This window comes from Hemicordylus capensis, chromosome 15 (assembly GCF_027244095.1).
Source record: "Hemicordylus capensis ecotype Gifberg chromosome 15, rHemCap1.1.pri, whole genome shotgun sequence".
Taxonomy (NCBI): domain Eukaryota; kingdom Metazoa; phylum Chordata; class Lepidosauria; order Squamata; family Cordylidae; genus Hemicordylus; species Hemicordylus capensis.
In genome coordinates this window covers 5,935,001-5,957,703 of record NC_069671.1, presented here as the reverse complement: position 1 = coordinate 5,957,703, position 22,703 = coordinate 5,935,001, and the positions used below count along the sequence as shown (strand labels likewise).

General features: G+C 50.2%; 1 protein-coding gene across 23 annotated transcripts in view; it reads left to right on the top strand.

The window, feature by feature from the left end:
• Positions 1 to 22,703, top strand: part of ARVCF (ARVCF delta catenin family member) — a 493,848-nt gene that overhangs the window by 409,364 nt on the left and 61,781 nt on the right. For all 23 annotated transcript variants that reach the window (XM_053279337.1, XM_053279338.1, XM_053279344.1 and 20 more), the window contains one exon: positions 21,298 to 21,415. In XM_053279337.1, coding sequence (XP_053135312.1) covers positions 21,298 to 21,415 — 118 coding nt within the window. The remainder of the gene's footprint in view (positions 1 to 21,297; positions 21,416 to 22,703) is intronic.

The following is a 22,703-nucleotide window of genomic DNA, read 5'->3' as shown; positions in this document are numbered from 1 at the left end:
TTAAGATTATTTTTGTTTGCCTGTCTTTATTTTGATCTCTTTATTGGTTTGTCTGGATCTCTTTCCACTGTAAAAGTGTGAGCAAATGATGCTGAGTGTACAGTCAGTGACATTTCTATGCAACAGCTCTAATGGACAGTGGCAACCTCTTCCTAGTTTTGCAATGCTAATTCATAAGGGCAATGCAGACCCTGGTCTAGACAGAGTCCTAAAGGAGAGAAAAGATGTCTGGGCTAGAGGAAATAATGTAGGTCACCTTAGAGGTTAATCATGATGTGGTAATTGGTAGAGCTGTTTGCGTTCCTCCTATTTTTCGGAAATCTTGCCGGTCTGTTAGGTGGTGAATAATACACCCTGAATGCAGAACAGCATGGGTTTGGAAATGTACATGTTTGAACCAACCCCAAGAGAAAAATCGTGGTTTAATGAACAGGAAAGAGGGCCCGGGGGGCAGTGTTCCCTATAAAAGGGCTTCAAAGGTGTTGTTGACTACAATTCCCATCAACTCCTGCCCAGAGTCATTGCAGCTGAGGATTATGGGAGTTGTAGTCAACAACTTCTGGGGCTCCTTTTTACAGGAGCGTTGGACAAGGAACGAGAGCTGGTCTTGTGGAAACAAGCGTGGATTGCCCCCTTTGCTAAGCAGGGTCCACCCTGGCTCTCATTTGAATGGGAGACTACATGTGCGAGCACTGTAAGATGTTCCCCTTAGGGGATGGGGCCACTCTGAGAAGACCACCTGCTTACGTGCATGGAAAAGGCCCCCAATTCTCTCCATGGCAACTCCAAGATAAGGCTGGGAAAGACTCCAGCCTGTAACCTTGAAGAAGCTGCTGCCAGTCAGTGTACAGTACTGAGCTAGAAGGACCAATGGTCTGACTCCGTATAAGGCAGGCAGCTCCTAGGTTCCTATGATTCTTCTCCATTGGTAGTGATATTGATGGGATCATCAGTAACTGGATTTATCTGTCTGGGCCTTTTGGTCTACTTTTTTTACAAAATAGAAACAATTCCTTTTTTCTTGCATATATTGGCGTGAAGTTCTTCTCCAGACCTTCAGATTATTAAATCTGTTGATGTTGATGACTGCGTGGTGTGATAAATAAATGAAACTGTCTGCTGTGCAGCACTAGGCGTACCACCAACATGGCGAACCCCAACAGAGAATAAATTTTGCAGCCATCTGTTGGAACGGTTTCTTCTGCATCCGACTCCCTTTCTGCCTTTGCCGACACAGGAGCGAGGCGTCGAAATCTACCCTTTGATGAACAGCGCCGACTGCAAATTATAACATGCACTTTGCCATTTGAAAAAAGAGGGATACATGTTTTGATTTGTTCGTTTGAGGCCGGGCTTTCTTTCCGTCTTGATCAATTACACGGGTCTGCTGTGGGGATTTGATCTCGAGAGGTCAGCCGTGTGGATTCTATTAAGCGGGGGAGAGAATATTCATTTTGATTGTCAAAGTTTTAGAAATACATTTAGAATAACTTGCATCTCAGCAATGCCAGTTCACAGCACGTCTGCTGCAGTCACAGCAGCTTTCATTCCAATTCTTATTTCTTTTCCAACGTTAATCAAATTTACCCAACAAGTAGTTGGGCGTGGGTGGCGGTTGTCAAACTCCTCACAACACTCTGCAAGTTAACCAGATATTACTCCCTGTTTTCACAGCAGCTTCTTATTCGTGTAGCTTGAGCTTAAGAATCGGAAGTAACTCCCCCTTTCCCCCATGTCCAATCCCGCTTGCGTACCCTCTACAGAAAATAATGTATAGAAGCAGAGGAAGCTGCCATATACCGAGTCAGACCCTTGGTCCATCTGGCTCAGTATTGTCTACCCAGACTGGCAGCAGCTTCTCCAAGGTTGCAGGCGGGAATCTCTCTCGGCCCTATCTGGAGATGCCGCCCGGGAGGGAACTTGGAACTTTCTGCACACAAGCAAGCAGGTGCTCTTCCCAGAGCAGCCTCATCCCCTAAGGGGCATATCTTACCGTGCTCTCACATGTAGTTTCCCATCCAAATGCAAACCAGAGCAGACTCTGCATAGCAAAGGGAGCAATTTATTCTTGCCACCTAATGGCGGAGCGGGGAAATGACTTGCCTAGCAAGCATGAGGTTGCCAGTTCGAATGCCCACTAGTACCATGTTTCCCCGAAAATAAGACAGTGTCTTATATTAATTTTAGCCCCCCAAAATGCACTAAGGCAATTAGCGGTACATCAGAAATTACTGCTAGGTCTTACTTTCGGGGTAGTCTTACTTTCGGGGAAACAGGGTATGTTTCCCAGACTATGGGAAATGCCTGTATCGGGCAGCAGTGAAATAGGAAGATGCTGAGAGGCATCATCACACACTGTGCAAGAGATGGCAATGGTCAACCCCTCCTGTATTCTACCAAAGACAACCACAGGGCTCTGTGGTCGGCAGGGGTCCACACCAACTCGACGGCATACTTTATCTCTACTATAAGACCAGCAACCCTCCCCAGAAGGAGGAGTGAGTATGTTTGTTTGCTTGTATATATGTACGTACTGTCTGGAACATGTCTGGTGCACTTTAGACTGTATCTCCGTGGTAGGAGGTCTCAAGATCAATCCCTGGCAGCATAGGGCCATGAGTTCAGTCCTCGTCATCTCCTCCCACAGACCTCAGGTAGCAGGGATGGAAAGGGGCTGGGTATGAGTCCTTGGAACATTACTACCAGTCAAACGCAGCAGTACTGGGCTGACACAATAAGCAAAATGGATAGGTCCCTGCCCCTCCATGCTTACAATCTCATGTGCAGCAGCAGTGGAGAAACAATGGTGGAAAGAAAGGGACACAGCTAACCAGGGATGAATGTGACCAAGTGTACTTGGACTTTATTTTGGTTGGGAACGAAAATGGTATGGGGCCCAGAGGCAGCAGAAAAGGCTTCAATACATGGGCTGTGCATTCTTTGCTTCAGCCTTCTATGAGCTTTTGTGTCTGGGAGCTGCGGATAATCTCCCCAAAGTCTGAAAAGGAAAGGTGAAAGAAGTTCAAAAGGAGCTAAAATAGAAAATCGTTCGAGTGAGGACAGCCTCACACAGAATAGCAAATGGCTGGTTTTTTCCGCTCTGTGTCTCAGGGCTAATTCAGACAATTAGGTTTTGTTTCGTGGAAAGAAAAATATTGTGTTGCCATTTGTAATGAGGGGACAGTAGTGAGCCCGCCTCTTTCCTCTGCCTGCCCTCCGGTCTCATTTTCCAGCAAAATCCCTGAGAGTTTGGGATGACAGTCTCGACTCCGGAGTGAATGGATGAATAAACATGGATTCCTGAATAAAGAGCAGGATAGAAATGTGGTAAATACATGTATACCTAGAAACTGGAGTGAATTTGTGGTGAATTGCTTCAAGGCAAAACCTCCTCCATCAAGGCATGTACCCGGCAACAGAGAAAAAGCAGATGGTCATTCCTCTCCACTTCAGGCAGGCTCATCCAGGAAAGGGCGCTGTTAATCCCCCAACAAGCACTTGCATAGTTATCGGTTTACATGTTCACCGTGTGCTTTATTTATTAAAAAGGCCCCCCCATCTTTTTAATTATTCTTTGGAGGCTGCTCTTTGAAGACCGTGTAGGTGATGGCTTTGTGATTAGCCCAAGGACCAGCCAATCAGGGCTGTGCACAGCCCTGCTTTGAGACAGCAGGGAGGTGCCTTTGTGTCTGGCGCCAAGGGCTGGCCAGTCGGCAGTATGCAAATCCAGCTGCTTCCCAAACGCCTCCCAAAACCCCATTTGGGTTCCAAAATAAGAATACGTGTTGCAGAAATTAGGGATGCGCCGAACCGGTTTGGCGGCTTGATCCCGAATCGAACCGGGGACTGTCCAGTCCGTGACTGAGCCAAGCCCGGTTCGAGGCAAAGTGGTTTGGCATTGAAGAGGGGTTCGATGAGAGAAGTAATGTAAAAGGGCCACTCGCTCTCCCGCAGCTTCCCAAGTACGTGGTGATCTGTGTTTACCAAGCCGCCCACATGACAGAGGCACGCTTGCGGCCTCCACACATGCACAGAGGGAACACCAATTGTCTCTGGGAAACTTCAAAGGCCACAAGCACGTTACTGCTGTGTGAGCGGCTATATAAACACGGATCGCAATGTGCTTGGGCAACGCCGGAGGAAGCAAGAGGCAGCGCCGGCAGCCACGCTGGCCGGTAAGCACTTTACATTACTTTTCTCACTGCCCTCCCCCCGCCGGCCACCCCTTCGTAGATTCCCCCACCCCTTTACTTGTGAAGACTCGCTGGATTCAACTTTACAAGTATAGCCGAACTGCTTTGGCGAAGCAAACTGGACCAGCCAATCGATTCGACTGAACCGGTTGGGGAAACACAGTTTGGTTCGAATTTGATTAGAATTCGAACTGAACCACGAGTTCTGGTTTGTGCACACCCATAGCAGAAATGTGGCCAATGTGTATTTGCAGTAGAACCATTAAATGTCTTGTGTCTGGACATACTTTTATTTTCAGGAGATAATTTGTGTCAGGGTCTCGAGAATTTGTGGATTTGTATCAAAGCCTTCCCGTACTTTCGAATGTGCATCTGTCTTCATATGGGAGTTTGGAGGGTTGGGACGGAATGAAGCTTTGTCAAAATGAGCTAGTGATCCCCTCCTTGCCTATTAATCATGATTAATGTATAGCATTTCTCCAAAGAAAAGAGTCTGGGAATTAGACCTTTCAGAATGAATTACTTTGCAAGCGTTATCTGTCTCCCCATCCTTCAGGCATAATAACAGCACATGATAACAGTTACATTCCATCTCTCTCCCCCCCCACACACACACTGTCCTCCCACGCATGTGGGGCAGGGGTGGTCTCTGAGTGACAGATGCAGAAGGGAGCTAAGCATGATTTTTTTTTTTTAAATTGAGAAAAGGAGGGAGAAAGAGAGCCAGCTTTGAGCGTCTCCTAATTTAGGCTGTCTGCTGAAACGAGGAAGCATGGAGTCTGTGGGAGGAACGGAGCATGCTTTTTCAGACGTTGCCTGAAGAAAGCTTGGATTTATTTGCCCGTTGAAGCAAAGCAGACCAGGGAGAAAGTACTTAGGATGATGAATGGTTTATTTAAACGGTAGTCCAAATGAACAGCTACGCTGACCTTGCGGAGGCTAAGCAGGTGTTAGGCCGTAGCGGAGCCTGCTCTCGGCTCTTGGGTGCTGAGACAAGGCACTCAAGTGGCCCCTACAGTGCCTTGTATTTAAAGCTGAAAACAAAGCGAGAATAAGGTGCGTAATGAAATTAACAATAGAAACGAGCAGCAGCATTGATAACTGTCAGAGATCCACCCCAGTCTGACCCCGGGGAATCCTCAGGGTAGGGCGAGATTCAAGGGGAGTTCTCGGATGAGGACCCCGAGGTGGCCTCCGAAGACCCCCAGGGGAGGGACGACCCCGACAAGAGGACCCCAGCATGACACAATCTTGGCCTGATTCAGGAAGAACTTGGGTTGGAGGAGGCCTCCACCAGGGGCACCAAGGAGGACCCTGACATGACCATCACGGAGACCCCAGTCCCGGAAGACCCCACAGAATCTGGTTGAGGCCCCTTAAGGCGCAGATGCAGAGGAACCTAAACCTTCTACCTCCTAGTGTTTCCCATCTTCTCCAGACTCCCAGGGGGACACTGAGGGGTCTGACATGGAGCACCCATCAAGCCGTCGGCAGAGGATCGCCTGTCTGGCCGCATGGCAGTACGTACCAAGGAAGGCCCTCCTTAGGAGCAGGAGGTCTACTCGAGAGGTGTCTGGAGTCTGGTCCCAATTGCCAAGGCTAACAAACCACGGCCCAGCAATTGGCCACAGCCCTTTTAAGCCTCCCCGAATTCCAAGATGCCTTCTGGAACAACAGCTGTGCTTCCTGTGGCCTGCATCTCTCTTGCTTCTAGCGCTCTGTGCCTAGTTTCCTTGCTCCCTTGCCCTGTGGAATCTCCTTGTCGCTTGAACGACACCATACATTGAGCTTCTGTAACCCCGCCTCCACATCGTCTTGCTTTCCCTTGTGCAGGAACACCACCCGGGCCGCCGACCTGCACTACTAATATCGGCTGAGATCTCCGCCACACTGAGCACCATCGTTAAGGCAGGACTATACCCACTTCTCCATATCTTGCCAAATGCTGGAGCAAATAGGAACATAGGGCGCTCCCTTCCTCTGAGCCAGACCCTTGGTCCATCTAGCTCAGTATTGTCTACACAGACTGGCAGCGGCTTCTCCAGGGTTCCAGGCAAGAATCTCTCTCAGCCCTATCTTGGAGATGCCGTCAGGGATTAAACCTGAGACCTTCCGCATGCAAAGTAGAAGTTCTTCTACTGAGTTATGGCCCCATCCCTTAAGGGGAATATCTTAGAGCAGTGAGTAGTCACCCATCCAAATGCAAACCCAGGTGAAACCTGCTTAGCAAAGGGGATGGTTCTGGTTCGCTGGTGCAAGATCAGCTTTCCACCGAGACGCGGCTTTCACTTGGCGCCTGAAGGCTAGTGAGGTAAACACACCTGGATGGGACATTCCATCATTCTTGACCTCTTCTTTGCTTGCAGTGGAGGGGGATGTCTCCAGGTCGTGTGTGTGTGTGTGTGTGATGACCGCAGTCCTGAGCAGAGAGTCTGACCCTGAAGAGGACGGGCGTGATGGGGCTGGAGAAGGTGTCCCCAGTGTCAAGCTCTGAGATCAGACTGGAGCCTGAGCCTGCCAGCTGGGAGACCCCAGGACCAACACGCCCTGTGCCCGAGTCCCCCAATGAACTGGTCTCTTCCACACGACATACCTTGCACTCCCTCAAGGCTGCCCAGAAGGTCCAGCAACTGGCCAGGAGGGACTTGTTGGAGCAGAGGGGAAGTGCTAGATTCCAGGCCAGAGGGCTGCCCCTTTCAATCTTTTTGCTCTCTGGAAGGGAGGCAGAGTTCGGGAGGGGTGGTCTGATCTCCAGGTATTTTGAGACCTCATTCTCCCTCTAGTCCTTGCTCTCAGTGTTGCAGCTCTGACCGGCTTGCCAAATTTTGCAGGTTCCTGATTTCAGGACTGGACAGTTTGGGTCTTGGGTTTGGGGCCGAGAAAATTCAAGGTGGAGCACCTAATGGTGCAGCGGGGAAATGACTTGCCTAGGGTTGCTGGTTCGAATCCCTACTGGTAACACCTATATCAGGCAGCAGCGATATAGGAAGGTGCTGAAAGGCATCCTCTCAGACTGTGCAGGAGATGGCCATGGTCAACCCCTCCTGTATTCTACCAAAGAAAAACCACTTGGCTTTGTGGTCGCCAGGAGTCGACACCAACTCGGCGGCACAACTTTACTTGACAACATCCATGCCAGCAACCTCTGTTCATCTTAGATCCAGAGTCCCTCTGTCATCCCAAACTGCAGCATGGAACCCTTTTCAGGGAGGTAGATTTTTAATCGCACATGTCCTTTTTCTCTTCTCTTCCCTTCCAGCAACCTCAGGCAAAGCAGGGCAAGGCTCTTGCATGTCTTACTGTTGTGCAGAAGAGGGAATTGGCATGCAAGAGAGCCGAGCAAAACGGTGCCTTCGACACAACTCTTGTGGATAAAGGAAACGCTGTCCCCCTTAGCGTGCAGCCAACCTTGTTTCTCCGTGTTTCCCCCTTTCCTTCAAAAGAAGCCCAAACAAAAAGACAGCCAGTGATGGTGCCACCAGGCCGACCTACTTGTGGGGTCCTGACACACCCGCTGGAGGCCAACGGCGCAGAGGCGGAGGGTTTATTTTTATTCCCTTGTGAGCACCCAAGTTCAATGAACTCAGTGTCTAGGGAAGCGAGAAGGCGAGAAAATCAAGAAGGCGAGAAAACGCAGATTCCTAATTAGTGCCCAGGTCCTGTACGGGATCACGGCACATGGGTGTCTCGGGGCTTACATCACAAATACGAGAGCTTAATTCCTGCCAGGGCAGAATTGCTCAAGTTCAGCCTGACTACGCCTGACGCTTCGCTTGTAATAGCCATGAATTATGCACAGCTTTTAACTGCAGACTCGTCGCCTAGTTCCATGCGGCCTCCTTATGCTTCACCATCAACGACAAAGGGTGGATTAAAAGTCCCCCTCCGGTATGTCGCCTTCTGGCACTCCTTGGGAATGAATGTGAGTCCTTCACCTTCAGAGCTCTCAATAGAAAGGAAGCCTGCAAGAAGATCTGCTTCTCTCTCTCTCTCTCTCTCTCTCTCCCCCCCCCCGGGGTTGGATCAAAAGCCAGCTTAAAATGGCAAGGTCATTTTACGATTTTATCAGAATTACATTATCCTCGTATTGGGTTATCCTCGTATCCTTGTTATTCTTGTATTGGCCAAATACTCGTATTGGCCAAAAAAGGACCTCGTTTCTCTAGGTGTTTCTTTTTTTTAAGAACATACAAACAGCCCTGCTGGATCAGGCCCAAGGCCCATCCAGTCCAGCATCCTGTTCCCCACAGTGGCCGACCAGGAACTTTTAGGGAAGCCCACACACAAGAGTTGAGGGCATGCCCTCTCTCCTGCTGTTGTTCCCCTGCAATTGGCATTCAGAGACCTCTTTCATGGGGGGGATCTTCCACCATTCATGAGGATGGGTAGCAAAGCTAGACTATACCTCTTCAGACTGTAAAAGCTGGAAGCTATCTTGGAGTGCTCCTTCTTGTAATTACTGTATTTATCTGAATCCAAGACTAGGTTTCCACCCCTCAAGTTCTTGCATGTTAGAATTCACGGGGTCATCTTAAATTCAGAGTCCCCTTCATTTGGGGTAAATAAGGGTATAACTTGCATTTAACCTCTGTTTTTTTAAGAGGCTTATCTTAAATTCAGAGTTGTCTTGTATTCAGGTAAATATGGTAAAGTGTGCCATTGAGTCGGTGTCGACTCCTGGCGCCCACAGAGCCCTGTGGTTTTCTTTTGTAGAATACAGGAGGGGTTTCCCGTTGCCATCTCCCACACAATATGAGATGATGCCTTTCAGCATCTTCCTTGATATCGCTGTGTTGCTTTCCCATAGTCTGAGAAACATACCAGTGGAGATTCAAACCGGCAACCTCATGCTTGCTACACAAGTCATTTCCCGCTGCGCCATTAAGTGGCTAAATATGGTACAATTAAAACAACTGAAACAAACAAACAAAAATAGCACAAGAAGAGAGGGTCCTATCCAAGTCAGCTTCTTGCTGTGCTAACTTTCTCTTTGCAGGAGGGATTTCAAACACATCATCTCCCCACTCACCCCCACCCCCTCGCATTTTGAAATTCTGGATTCATCCACTCCAGATGGAGCAGTAGCTTTAGTGACAGAGCATTTGCTTTGCATGCAGAAGATCTCAGGATCCGTCCCTGGCAGCATCCCCAGGTAGGGCTGGGAGAGACTCCTATAGCTTCAGCCGCATACCACCCGGCGACTCAGAATTCCAGCAGGTTTTGTGCCCATTGTGACCGATGCAGATGGCATCTCAAGCAAGAGGGTAATCATTCAGGAGCTAAGCAGACACCAGCCATTCGGTTATTTTTTCACAGCAGGCCGCCGGGCCGCTCGACACGACAAGAGTGTGAAGCAGAACTCCTGCAGAAAGGTCACCTCTAAGGTGACCTGCAAATACATCTTGGAAGGAATATTTATTTATTTTTAGCAGAAGGCAGAGATGCAGCAGCAAGGAAACGTAGCAAGGTTAGAGAGCTTCAAGATCTCCTCTTGGGGGGTAGCAGGGGGTGCCGGAGAAAAATCAAAAGCCTTCCGGGTATGAAATCTGTCCCCACTATGCCACTTAAGTGTCCCTCTAGCATCGGGTTGCCGGCGATGGCTGAAGCCATTCCTGCAGATTTCCCTGCATTCCCAAATCCCCCCCAGTACTTTTCACAGTACCAAGCCATTCAAACCCCCAGGATTCCTGTCCATAGTCACCGGGAGAGTGATGCAATTTCCTGAGTGCTTTCCAGACTAGACCCTACAATGGGGTCGGGACGTATCAGGGAAGTGTGCTTCCAAACTTCCTGCCTCGTGGCACCGCAATCCCTGTGCGCACAGCAGGGCGCCGTTCACATTTCCAATGCCTTGTTGCGAGTTGAATCGCTGCGACATAGAACAAGGACGTCGTAGATCCGGTGTGGAAAAGTTGCTGTTTTTCCGGGTTGTTAGTTGCTGCGAGACAGCTCCCCCTGCTGTTTACGGCCCGAATGCGACTTACCCAAACGGAGGCATTTTGCTGCTGTTCCTGTACCTTGCCTGGAAAGCACCCTGGAGGACTAGCAACCCGACTCTAGAAGCGTATGCAGGAAAGAAATTGGGTAAATAAACGAAATGAACACAGCTGATGCTTAGGGCTATTCCTGTAGTCTTAATTCCGAAACCATTGCAGAAAGGTGGGCTGCCAGATTCCCATTTCCCTAATCCTAGATCTGTTCAGCAAGACCATAGTTATTTGGCCGTGGGCTTGGTGTTCAGGTGGTCTTCTCTAATCTCATAGCCCCCTCTGCTGTTCGCTTGCCTTCTCTGTGAGTCTTTTGCTGCATCAGTTCCACTTTGTTCCAGTCTCTGGACAGGCCCCTTTTCTCTGCTTGCCTCTGATTCGTGTTCATATTCCTTGGATCTCAGGAAGCCGGCTACCTTGTTGTTGGGCAAAAAGTGAAATTCTTCCTCCTCCCTCTTCCTGAATTCAGGGGAATGGCTTCTGTTTCAATTGAGTTTCTCACAGAGCGTGGCACTTAGCATTCGGGGGTGTTGTTGTTGAGCATGGCGTGGAGATACCCCCAATACAATTAAGTCCATGCATGATGAAGATCTCAGTGTTTATGGGTCACCTTGCACAGATGGAGAACTTTCACAAGAAGAGATGGCAAGCTAGAGCAGAAAAACTGAACCGATGCATCCGGGGAGGAATATATTCACACTGCAAATCCTCTTAGCAGTCTCCTAGATCAGACACAACTCATTGTGTTTCCCTATAATGTGTAAACAGAAAAGAATAGTATCTTTAAGATGGTGGGTGGATTCCCCCAGAGGCATTGCAATTTGCATAGCATTTGGCAAAAAATTTTGTCCGGTGATTGTGTGTGTGTGTATCACAAGTAACTAGAATTTCTGACATAAAGCAGAAACTGAGACATTAATTTTGCATAAGACATGTTGAAGAACACCAAGGGGACGTAAGATGTGACAGTGTTTTCTGAATACTATGCAAAAGCAGTTGCAAACTGGAACAGTAAATAGGGTTACATGCGGCAAAATGTATTCAGTATTCTGCATGATGCCATTTGCACATGCTTTCAGAAATCTTTAACACAGTTTCCTCTAATCAGGTCCTTGGGAGTGGGGGCTTGGCAGGTTACATTCAGCACTGCCGTTAAATGCTATGATGTGTGCACAGCGGTAAACCTTTGTAAATGATAACCAGGCAAATCATGGAGGGAAGCAAATCTGCTTTAATCCAGTTGGCTTTTAGGTGTGGAGTTAAGTGTGATTTCAGAACTTCCTTGTTAAGCATGATATTTACTTCCCAGCTTAAGGTATTAGCTGTTGGTATGTTGGTATGTATGTACATATGTATCAACAAATATATAAAAGTGAAGAGAAATAGAAATGTATATGTATTACATTTATATGGGAGGAGAGCTGGTCTTGTAGCAAGCATGAATTGTCCTCTTTGCTAAGCTGGGTCCACCCTGGTTTGCATGTGAATGGGGGATCTTGCATGCAGAAGGTCCCAAGTTCTCTTCCTGACATCTCTGGATAGGGCTGGGAGAGACTCCTGCCTGCAACCTTGGAGAAGCCGCTGCCAGTCTGGGTAGACAATACGGAGCTAGGTGGACCAAGGGTCTGACTCAGTATACGGCAGCTCCCTATGTCCCCACTTTTCTTCCATTGTGGGACCCAAGGAGATATCCACGGGGCTCTGAAGCAGTCACCCACTTGACTGTGGCCTGGCCTGCCTAAATATTGCTCTCTGGCCCTTCCGTCTGACTACCTGCAGAACCCCATCTGACCTTGAAAACTGGCACTCATGCAGATATGCAGGTGGTCTTCATTTCAAATGGAATGTGTTGTAGGGCTGACTCTGCATCTGTGCTTGGGTGACGGAAACCCAACATCCAAATTGCTCTTCCCCCTTCACTAACCGGGAGCAGAAACCTGGGCTATTGTCCTGCACGTGCCCTGTTGAAATGGATGGAAGTTGTGTAACAGCCCAGAGATCCATGCTTACCATCTGTCTGTGTCCTTGTCTGCCAGCCTCTAAGAATGCCTATAAGCTGTTGCCTCTGAGGAGGGCTGCCTCTGGGAAAGCACCATAAACTTCCGCCCATTTGAGCGTTTCAGTCTTCAGGCTGGTGTTTGGGGGAACTGTGTTGATATCAGCTTGTTCATTCTGGTGCCTCCATCTCAAAGAACGGTGGCCCAGTGTGGGATCCGGGATGGTCTGGACTATATGATGGTGATAGTTTATAATAAACAACTTTATTTGAATGGTCTGATCCAGCAGGGCTTTTCTTATGTCCCTGATTATTTCTCTTAATTTGTAGACCGCCCCAAGCTTTTGTCTCTAGGTGCTTTACAACAACATAAAATGGGTTAAAAATGAAAACAATTTAAAACCACAGTCCAGTTAAAAAGCTTGGGTGGCGGGGGGGAGTCTTTAGAGAGTTTTTGAAAGTTGTTGGGGATGGGGAGGCTCTTATTTCAGCGGGGAGCGCATTGCAAAGCCTTGGGGCAGCAACGGAGAAGGCCTGCCCCTTCGTAGCCACCAGACAAGCCGGTGGCAACCGCAGACAAACCTCTCCAGATGATCTCAATGGGCGGTGGGGCTCATGGCGAAGAAGACGTTCTCTTAAATAGCCAGGGCCTAAACTGTTTGGGGCTTTATAGGTTTCAACCAGCACCTTGTATTTTGCCCGTAAACCTATTGGGAGCCAGTGTCGCTCATAGGAGCAGTATGATCTCTCCAAGATGACCCAGAGACCAACCTGGTTATCCCATCCTGTACCAACTGCATTTTCTGGACGACGTACAAAGGACAGAAAGGTTCCCCGAGACTTGCAGGTGATTTCTAGGCCTGTTCAGATCTCCTTGTATCCTTTCTTAAAGTCAAGAATGGATGACTAACATCTCTTCCTCCCCGCTCCCTCCATTCTGCTAACAGAGCACATTCCCCTGTCTGATGGGTTTCCACGCAGCTAGGAATTTACTTTTCCTTAACATTTACTCAAGGCTCCTCCGATTTGTTTTCCTAAGGAAAGCCGATATTTCAACAGCCGTCCAAATCCTCCTTGTGTTCTTTCTGCCGGCAGATTGGCAAGGTGGTGGGGACTTGAGGAGTGAATTGAGGTCATTATTCTTTTCCCTTGAAATGTTTGCCCGAGGTGGGGGTGGTGGAAATGGAAGCCTTTTGGGAAAGGAAAGGGGGAAGAGACTTCAAGGCTAGGTGGGTTCTTCTGCAAGGGTGATGTCGAGCATCCCTATCTGTCGAGCATAGGAACATAGGAAGGAACATAGGAAGCTGCCTTCTACTGAGTCAGACCATCGGTCCATCTAGCTCAGTATTGTCTACACAGACTGGCAGCGGCTTCTCCAAGGTTGCAGGCAGGAATCTCTCTCAGCCCTATCTTGGAGATGCTGCCAGGGAGGGAACTTGGAACCTTCTGCTCTTCTCAGAGTGGCCCCATCCCCTAAGGGGAATCTCTTCCAGGGCTCACACTTCTAGCCTCCCTTTCATATGCAACCAAGGTGGACCCTGCTTAGCAAAGGGGACAAGTCATGCTTGCTACCAGAAGACCAGCTCTCCTCCTTTATGCACAAGGTCACAGTCTGCAGGGTTCACCCCCTCATATGGGTATTGCTCTTTCACAGAATCTTTATGATTTCCTCCAGAACGCGATCATGGAGTAAATATTGTGACCAATAAGGTCTCTTTCCCCCTGTAACACACTTCCCAGAGTCTACCTCCGATCTGTGGATGCCTACTGAGAAAATTGACTGGCGTTATGTTGGGAAGGTAGCATTGGACTTACACCGTGTGGAGGCCTTAGAGCATGTTCATTGCTTGCAGAAGGTCCCAGGAGTAATGACTGGAAGTATCCCCTGTTTTGTTTCGTTCATTATATTTGTACACCACCCCAAACCCGCGGCTCTTGCGGGCTGACGACAGACATAAAACAAATTAAAACAGGAATCAGAACATCAAAACAGCTTAAGACCTCAAAACCAAGGCGGCAGACCTGGTCTTGTGGTGGCAAGCATGAATTGTCCCCTTTACTAAGCCGGGTCCTCCCTGATTGCATTTGAATGGGAGACTACATGTGTGAGCACCGTGAGATCTTACCCTTGGGGGGGGGGTTTCTCTGGGAAGATCACCTGCCAGCTTGCAGGCAGAAGGTCCCCAGTTCCCTCCCTAGCAGCATCTCCACGGAGGGCCGAGAGAGAGATTCCTGCCTGCAACCTCAGAGAATCCACTGCCAGTGTGTGTAGACAATATTAAGCTATATCAGACCAATGGTTTGATTAGGTACAATCAATTAGGTTTAATTCTGGTTTCAAAGCAAGGCTTTTATTTCGACAGGGAGTGCATTCCAAAGCCTTGGGGTGGCAACAGAGAAGGCCTGTCCCTGAGTCAGGGATGGACCGGTGGCAACTGTAGATGGCCCTCTCCAGATGATCTCACTGGGTGCCAGGGCTCATAATAAAGCAGGTGTTCTCTTAAATATCCCCCCCCCATTTTTTTAAGGATCAGGTTTTAGAGGTAGCAAGCTTCCTGGCAGCTGGGAGACCAAGTTTATCCAGGGGACCTCCTCGTGCATGCAAAGCGCATGCGCGACCCAGAGCCCCAAGCCACACCCCCTGCATCTGATGCCAGCGGCAATGGGGCGGAGCAATCTAACCCCCCGGGGACGCTGTCCTCTGTCCGGGGGTGGTGGCGGATCGGGGCTGGGCAGCCCCTTCTCCCTCCTGCGGCTCTTGCATGGTGGTCAGGCCAGGGGGCAGAGCAGCGGCGAGGGGCTGGGAGGAGGAAGCGCGGGGGAAGCCGGCAGCCATGTGGGCCCCTTGACCCTCCGGGCTGGGGGACATTTGTCCCTCCCCCCCTTTTCCAATGGATGCTATGCCCATGGGTAGCATATAGCCATGCTGACTAGTAACCACTGATAGACCTGTTCTGCGTGCTTTTGTCTCTCTAAAGGCAGGCCACATTTTTCCTAAGCTTCCCAGCCCACCTCCACATGAAGCAGAAACGTCAGTTAAATAATATCAAAGAGGAAAGCATTCGGTGTCAATTTTGCACCACATCCCACGTACGACACTTGGGTCCTGAACTCATGGATGCGTGCAGGACGCACAGTCCTGCCTCTGAGTCTCGAGTGGAGCCTCTGCAAACGGAAACCCATTTATTGAGGTGCATGTGTTGATCTCCTTGCCCTTGTGTCGTTTTTCTTTGCTAATCCGCGGCATAATCCAAGGTGACACAGAACCGCCGGGTGCTGGAGAAGATGCAAAGTCCACCCCAGCACTAAAACGCCCGGCTCAAGAGCCAAGCTGGCACGAATGCGGACAGAGCTACTGTACTGCAGTCAGGGCTGGCCTGGCCATAGAGGCAAACCCAAGAGACAGAGCCCCCTCTGAAGAGCTCTGTGGGGAAAAGCCGGGGAAGGACTGCTCTGTGCACGCCTTCCAAGATTGTGCAGGAGCTCAAGAGGGCTCCATTTCCCTTGAAGGAGAATTCCCTGGTGCGGAGCAAAGCACAACACTGCACAGTGAGAATGGTCTTCACTGCAGGGGGACTGTGCAGAGGGTTCATCTTTGGCCAAACCTTCACGCAGGCCGAATAAACAGTTAGTCGTGGATCCGCGCTTAGGGATGATGGGGGCTACCATTGGCCCACGGGCCTTGCAATGAAGAACACTGGTATAAGATATGAGCAGTCAGGGCTGCCGTCAGCTCAGAGCACCTTTCAGCAACTGCAAGAGGTCAATACAGATGCTGCCCTGGCCCACTCGGGGGAATCAGCCTTAGCCAGCAACATGGAACCCTCTCTCCTTTCCCTGGCAGCGGGCATTAGTACCTGTCATTCACAGTATGCTAGTGGCAACAGGAATTAGCAGCGTTCTGTTCGGGAGCTGCCGCCTGCCATGTTGTCCGCACCCCACCCCAAGGTTCAGGTTCCTTTATTACGGTCATAAATCACACCATACAGTAATCATCATACAGAACAAACTGGGGAAAAGGGGAGTCTGGTCTCTCTTTATGAATTTTACAATCTTCAAATTTAGCCACATTTAAGGAAGTGGAATCATTATGATCGGACAACAAATGTTGAAGATCCAACACTTCAATGTGGCCGGGCTGTTTTACTAAAACTGGAGAAATAACACTATTGTGACTATCCTGAAAAAATGAGCGGTAAAGTAAAACCTGCGCAGTTGTTTCAATAGCTCCAGTATCACAAGGGCATAACCGGGCTATCTATCTTCTATATATATAATTCTCTAAGATGTACCCATCGCTAATCCCATGTGTGGCAGCTCTCGCAAGAGTTTGCAAGCCAGCTGCTGGGAGGGGGAGAAGAAAGTGGCGGCAGCAGAGAAAACAGTGGTGGCAGCCAGGTTGGAGAGAAAATGGCAGCTGCGGGGGGGTGGGGGAGAAAATGGCGGCTGCAGCTGAGCAGGGGAAAGGAAACGGCAGCGGCCAGAGGGGAGAAAATGGCGGGGGTAGAGAAAGTGGCAGCGACCAGGGAGGCTGAGAATGAGGGGAGAGCTGAGTGGGAGGGGGGAAGGAGGGGGGAGAACTAGAGGCACAGATGCTCTGCGCCCGGGGGGGGGCAGCTAATATAAGTTATTTTCTTATATTTCCTGTGTAATACTGCTGTAGGAAGGACATTAAATTGGGCAAGAGTCAAAGCTCTTCTGAATTTTGCTGCCGTTGGAGTCTACTTCGATAATGCGCAGGTTGTAACACCCCAGAGTTCCATGATGTGCCACTTAATAGGTCTGTGCTGTCGGGATTGTCCTGCCCAATAACGCCGTTCTCTCCCCTGTCGTGGGGAGGCAGCTGCTTGCAGGGCAGTTGCCCCAGATGGTATGGTGACAGGGTAGGGCTTCCTTAAATCCTGACCTATCACTGGCATGGGGAGAATGTGGAAGCGTCTGCAAGGAGGTCAGAGTGGCTGAGCACAAGCGCTGGAAGGCTGGGGGGAAACGCAGGATGCTTGGAGACTGTAGTTCCTCCCAGAGCATCTGCTGTTCATGAGCTTGAACAGGGAGCCTTCCTGATTCGGAGGAGCTGCCTGACCTCTCACTACTCTACCACGGAAAGGGGAGGGTGGCCTGCTCAGATCATACTCTCACCTGCCTGGAAACCCTCTCAGACCTGGAGCGGGGCCGTGTATCGCTGCCGGATTTTGCTCGGAGCGCCTGTGCCCTGCCTGGTCTTCACTGGGACATCCACGCTAATGCTTACTAATTTGAGATAATGCGGAAGAAAAAGAACAGTGTCCTTTTCGCATTCCTGGAGTGTTAATATCTGCAAAACAGACAGCATTAGAAGTGCAGTCGCCTAAATGAGCCACTTAAAATTCTGTTCTGAATAGGTGACAGGAAATTGGCGAGGCGGGAATTGTGGCTGGGAAGTAATCTGATGGTTTCTTCATTAAAATTCTGTCAGGCTTCCCTTTAAATGACGAGCGCTTCAGAACGAAAGAGAATTAAAATGTATAATATAAGTTTTTTAAAAAAAAAGAATGACACACCGCTGCAGGTGGTTCATTTTCATTGCAATGGTGTCACCCTTCCAGCTTTAACTAAAACTGTCCCATTTTTACTAAAAGGTAGTTGAAGGTGGCACTCCCACCATTACTGAGGCGATCGCTTCGAGGGATCATCAGAGAATTTAGGTTCCTAATTTCCATTTCATTAAGGCTCCAGATTTTAATTGATTGTTTAGCCAGGTTTTATTGTCGTACGCACACTTCACTTTGCCCTCTGTTAGCTGAGACTGCATCAGGGTGCACAGATATACCCATTAATTCTCTTGTCCTCCATTAATAATCACTTCGCACATCATCATATTGTCGTGAGGTTGGCTAACTTGAGCACTGCGAATGAGTCTTCAGGCTTTGTCAAAAAGAAGGCTAATGTTTCATCATGATTGTGGATGATCCCCTGTATGTGGAAGCTCCGGTCTGGAATTTTGAATAGACACGAACTGAGAATTTTAGCTGGAGTTAGCGAAAACCTCAGTTGGCAGTGCAGTCTTGCAGAAACGACTCAAATCTTTGGGGGCATGCTGTCTTGTGGAGGAGTACCTGTTTGCTTCCACTTAGGTTCTGCTTATAGATCTGGAAATGAAGCCAATATGCCAGAGATTGCCATAACTCCCTCTGGTTGTCGGAGCCAGGCCATAGCAGTCATTAAGTGGGAGCTGAGAACCAGATACCACACGTCGGGGAATCCGTTAATCCTGCTGCAGTCCAGGCCTGAACAGGAAGCCCCGATGCTCCTTCCTGGTCAGGAGAAGCCAATAGCTAGCCTGGGTGAGTGGCATCATTCTGGTTCATGCTTAACTGAACATAAGAAGAGCCTTGCTGGATCGGGCCCAAGGCCCATCCAGTCCAGCATCCTGCTTCCCAGAGTGGGCCACCAAATACCTCTGATGTTGGTGTAACTTTAGGCCATCATGGAGGGCATCTAGAACTTGCTGCAAGACTGCTTCTCCTCCACATGTCCCCAGTACGCCCCCATTTCTGACCAATTTTGGCCTCCCTAAGACTATGGGAAACATCTATATTGGGCAGCAGCGATATAGGAAGATGCTGAAAGGCATTATCTCTGCCTGCGCAGGAGGAGACGATGGTCAACCCTTTCTGTATTCTACCAAAGACAACCACAGGGCTCTGTGGTCGCCAGGAGTCAACACCGATGCGATGGCCCAAGTTTACCTTTTACTCGCTGGTTGCATCAGTAGGGGAGTTGGAACCCGCCCAAAGGGGAAACTCTGGAAATAATCCAGTGTATCTCGAGAGACACTGGTGTGGGAGACGTAACTCAAATCCTGTGCGACTCCAGACTTTCCTTTTTTGCTTTGTTTTTTAAAGCAGCCCACAGTGGCTTAATTTTTTCAGTGCTGGGAGACAGCGCTATAATTGGGTGGACGGGTTCCAAGAACCCGAGCCACCCAGCTTCTGGGAGCCGCCCATGTGTCCGGGAGCCGCCTCTCTCCGGCGCTCCCGTCAGGGCTCGACGGCTCGACGGCCCATCCTCCTCCCATCGGGGGCGCTGGGAATTCCCAGCACCTCCAATGAAAGGAGAATGGCCGGGGAGCCGGTGGCACTGACGGGAGCGCCGGGGGAGGGGGGAGCCGTGAGAGGCAGGGGCGGCGGCAGTGATGGCGGGGGCACAGGCCAGCTGGTTGGCCAGCTGAGGGGGGCGAGGGGAGCATGGCCGCCATGGGGAGGCCGCCACTGCCACAAGGGAGGAGGTCACACCTGTTCACTGTGTAAACATGGCCCATTCTCCCATTGCTACGCCACTGTTTCAAGGTACACTTCAACTCCTCTCGTGCAAGAGATGGCTATAGGCCACCTCCGGCCTCCAAGGCAGGATGCCTCTGAGTACCAGTTGCAGGAGAATAACAGCAGGATACAAGAGGGCATGGCCTCAACTCCTGCCTATAGGCTTCCAGCGGCATCTGGTGGGCCACTGTGTGAAACAGGATGCTGGACTAGATGGACCTTCTTGGGCCTGATCCAGCAGGGCTGTTCTTTTGTTCTTATGCCCTCTGCTAGATGCCTCAGCACCCCGTGTGTGAATCAATCCTCAAAGCTAACGCCACCCTGCCAACTGGGTTTCCCCCCCGAGATTCCCCCCCCCCCAGTAAACGCGAAGGCCTTTTCCTGCACAACCTGGCTGTCTTGGTGTTGTGGCAGCCACGCTGAAAGATTAGAAGGAAATATAAAGCAGCGCAGTGGGTTCCCCCCCTTCTGATGTGCCTATCTAGAAGTCATTTCCAAAGCAGTCTGAGCTGTTTGGCGCAGAAGTTACAGAGCCCCCTGAGTGAATGTGAAAAAGGAATGGCTTCTTTTTTTAAAAAAAAAACTGCCCAACATGCAGAGCAGCATCCAAAAGCTGCCCAGGTGTGGGGGCTCAGGTGAGTGGCCGGCTTCCATATATGGGCAAATGAACCCAGCTAAACCACATGCCATGGCTTCAGAAGCTCTTCTAGGCCTCTCTGTAGCTACATCAAAGCTCATAGCAAAAGGACTCTTGGTGTGTGGGGAAGGACCTCTGCAAAGTAAACAAGGGCCAGAATATCTTCAGGGTGCACAGAACTCAGGAAGCTGCCTTGTACCGAGTCAGATCCCTGGTCCATCTAGCTTGGTATTGTCTACTCTGACGGGCAGCAGCTTCTCCAAGGATTCAGGCAAGAGTCTCTCAGCCCTACCTGGAGATGCCAGGACTTGAACCTAAGGCTTTCTGCAGGCAAAGCAGATGCTATGGCCTCATCCCCAGTTCGGACAAGGGGGTCTTCCCCAGCCCTACCTGGAGATGCTGCCAGGGAGTGAACCTGGGACCATGCAAAGGAGATGATCTCCCACTGGACCACGCCTCCACCCCCAAAAGGTAGCATATCTGGGTCTCCCGTCCAGGGACTGACCACACAAAGCCCTGCTTAGCTTCAGCAAGGTGGCTGTATCATGGCCCTGCACTGGGCCCCAATGAGCAGTAAGCCGTGGGTTGATCAACTACAGCGTCCGCTTGGGTGCCCCACAGGGTGGTGCAAATGCATCCTTCTTTTCATAGTGAAATGTTGTGGGGTATATCAGTAGCTTGCTGTTACAACTGTGGCAAGCAGGGAACGCTGGAAGCGTACAGGTAGGGGATGGATAACCTGTGGCTAAGCCACCTACTGGTGCAGCGGGGAAATGACGACTCTCAAGCCGGAGGTTGCCGGTTCGAATCCCCGCTGGTATGTTTCCCGTATCGGGCAGTAGCAATATAGGAAGATGCTGAAAGGCATCGTCTGGTACTGCGCAGGAGATGGCAATGGTCACCAAAGACAACCACAGGGCTCTGTGGGCACCAGGAGTCGACGACACACTTTGCTTTATGCCCAGCCAGCCAGTGTGTGTGTGGGCAGAGTGAAGACTGGAGCCGCTGCTTTGCCGTTCCACCTTCAGCCGCCATACCCTGTTAGTGCTAGCGACGCTCTCTTTTGTCTGCTGGCTAATTGGGGATAATTAGATCCTTAATGATTGTATCGAAACAGAAAAGGAAGCTTGCTTAATTTGTTGTGAAGGCAGCGGCATTAATGCTCCCTTCCTCTTACTCCCAGGAACGTCAGTTCGGATGGAGCCGAAGCCCGCAGGAGGCTGCGGGAGTGTGATGGTCTGGTGGACGCCCTTCTTCACGCCCTCCAGTCGGCAGTTGGCAAGAAAGACACAGATAACAAGGTGATCTGCTCTGGGCCGGTCGTCTGGACTCGCATGTGTTGTTTCTGGGGGAAGCCCGTGACTCCACGGAGGAGCGGTGCATTTTTTTTTTTTTAATGCATGAAGGTACAATGAGATGCAATAAGGGGAGATCCTTGTGAGTTCTGGAAACTTTCATGGGACCTGCGGGTGGATCAGGACCACGGCATGGGGAGAGGTGTGGCTTAACCCTTGCCCTGTGACTTCACCCGGCTTAAAGTACCCCTAGACCACCTTAAGTGGCGCAGCGGGGAAATGCTTGACTAACAAGCAGAAGGTTGCCGGTTCGAATCCCCGCTGGTACTGTATCGGGCAGCTGCGATACAGGAAGATGCTGAGAGGCCTCATCTCATGCTGTGCGGGAGGAGGCCATGGTCAACCCCTCCTGTATTCTACCAAAGACAACCACAGGGCTCTGTGGGCGCCAGGAGTCGACACCGATTCAACAGCACACACTTTGTTCCAAAACTGCTGTTGACCCCATCTGTATGTTTTCCCCATAGCAGGGTGTGTGTTTGCGCATGCGTGCACCTGCACTAGATAAGCAAAGAAGCACCTTTTAAGGTGGTGGCTCTTTTCTATTTAGCAGGGGGGTTCAGCTGCCTCTTTCCAACCCCAGCACTACATTAGAGGCACCCAGGAGCCCGCATCTGCCTGGTGGGTGTTTTCAGTAGACCTGTGAGATTTTGTTTACCTAATTCAGTACAATTTGTTCATTACAGTCTCTGACCAGCCAATCAATAATTTAAGCGTTTCAATCCTGCTTGTGGGTTTCCCGGAGGCATCTGGCTGGCCGGTGTGGGAAACGGGATGCTGGACAAGATAGGCCCTGGGCCTGATCCATCAGGGCTGTTCCTAGGAAAGGGGGCTTTCCTCCAGTGGGCACCTCAGCTGCCACAATATCTCGGGCCACTCCTGTGCGGTGGTTTGGCTATGGATTCGGAGGCTCGGCTCAGCCTGGAATCTGCCACCCTGACCCCAGAAGCATGGCATCTGATTTGGGCAAGTCTGTGCCGAGGTAGCAAGATATGAACATAGGAACATAGGAAGCTGCCATATACTGAGTCAGACCATTGGTCTATCTAGCTCAGTATTGTCTTCACAGACTGGCAGCGGCTTCTCCAAGGTTGCAGGCAGGTGTCTCTCTCAGCCCTATATTGGAGATGCCTCCAGGGAGGGAACTTGGAACCTTCTGCTCTTCCCAGAGCGGCTCCATCCCCTGAGGGGAATATCTTGCAGTGCTCACACATCAAGTCTCCCATTCAGATGC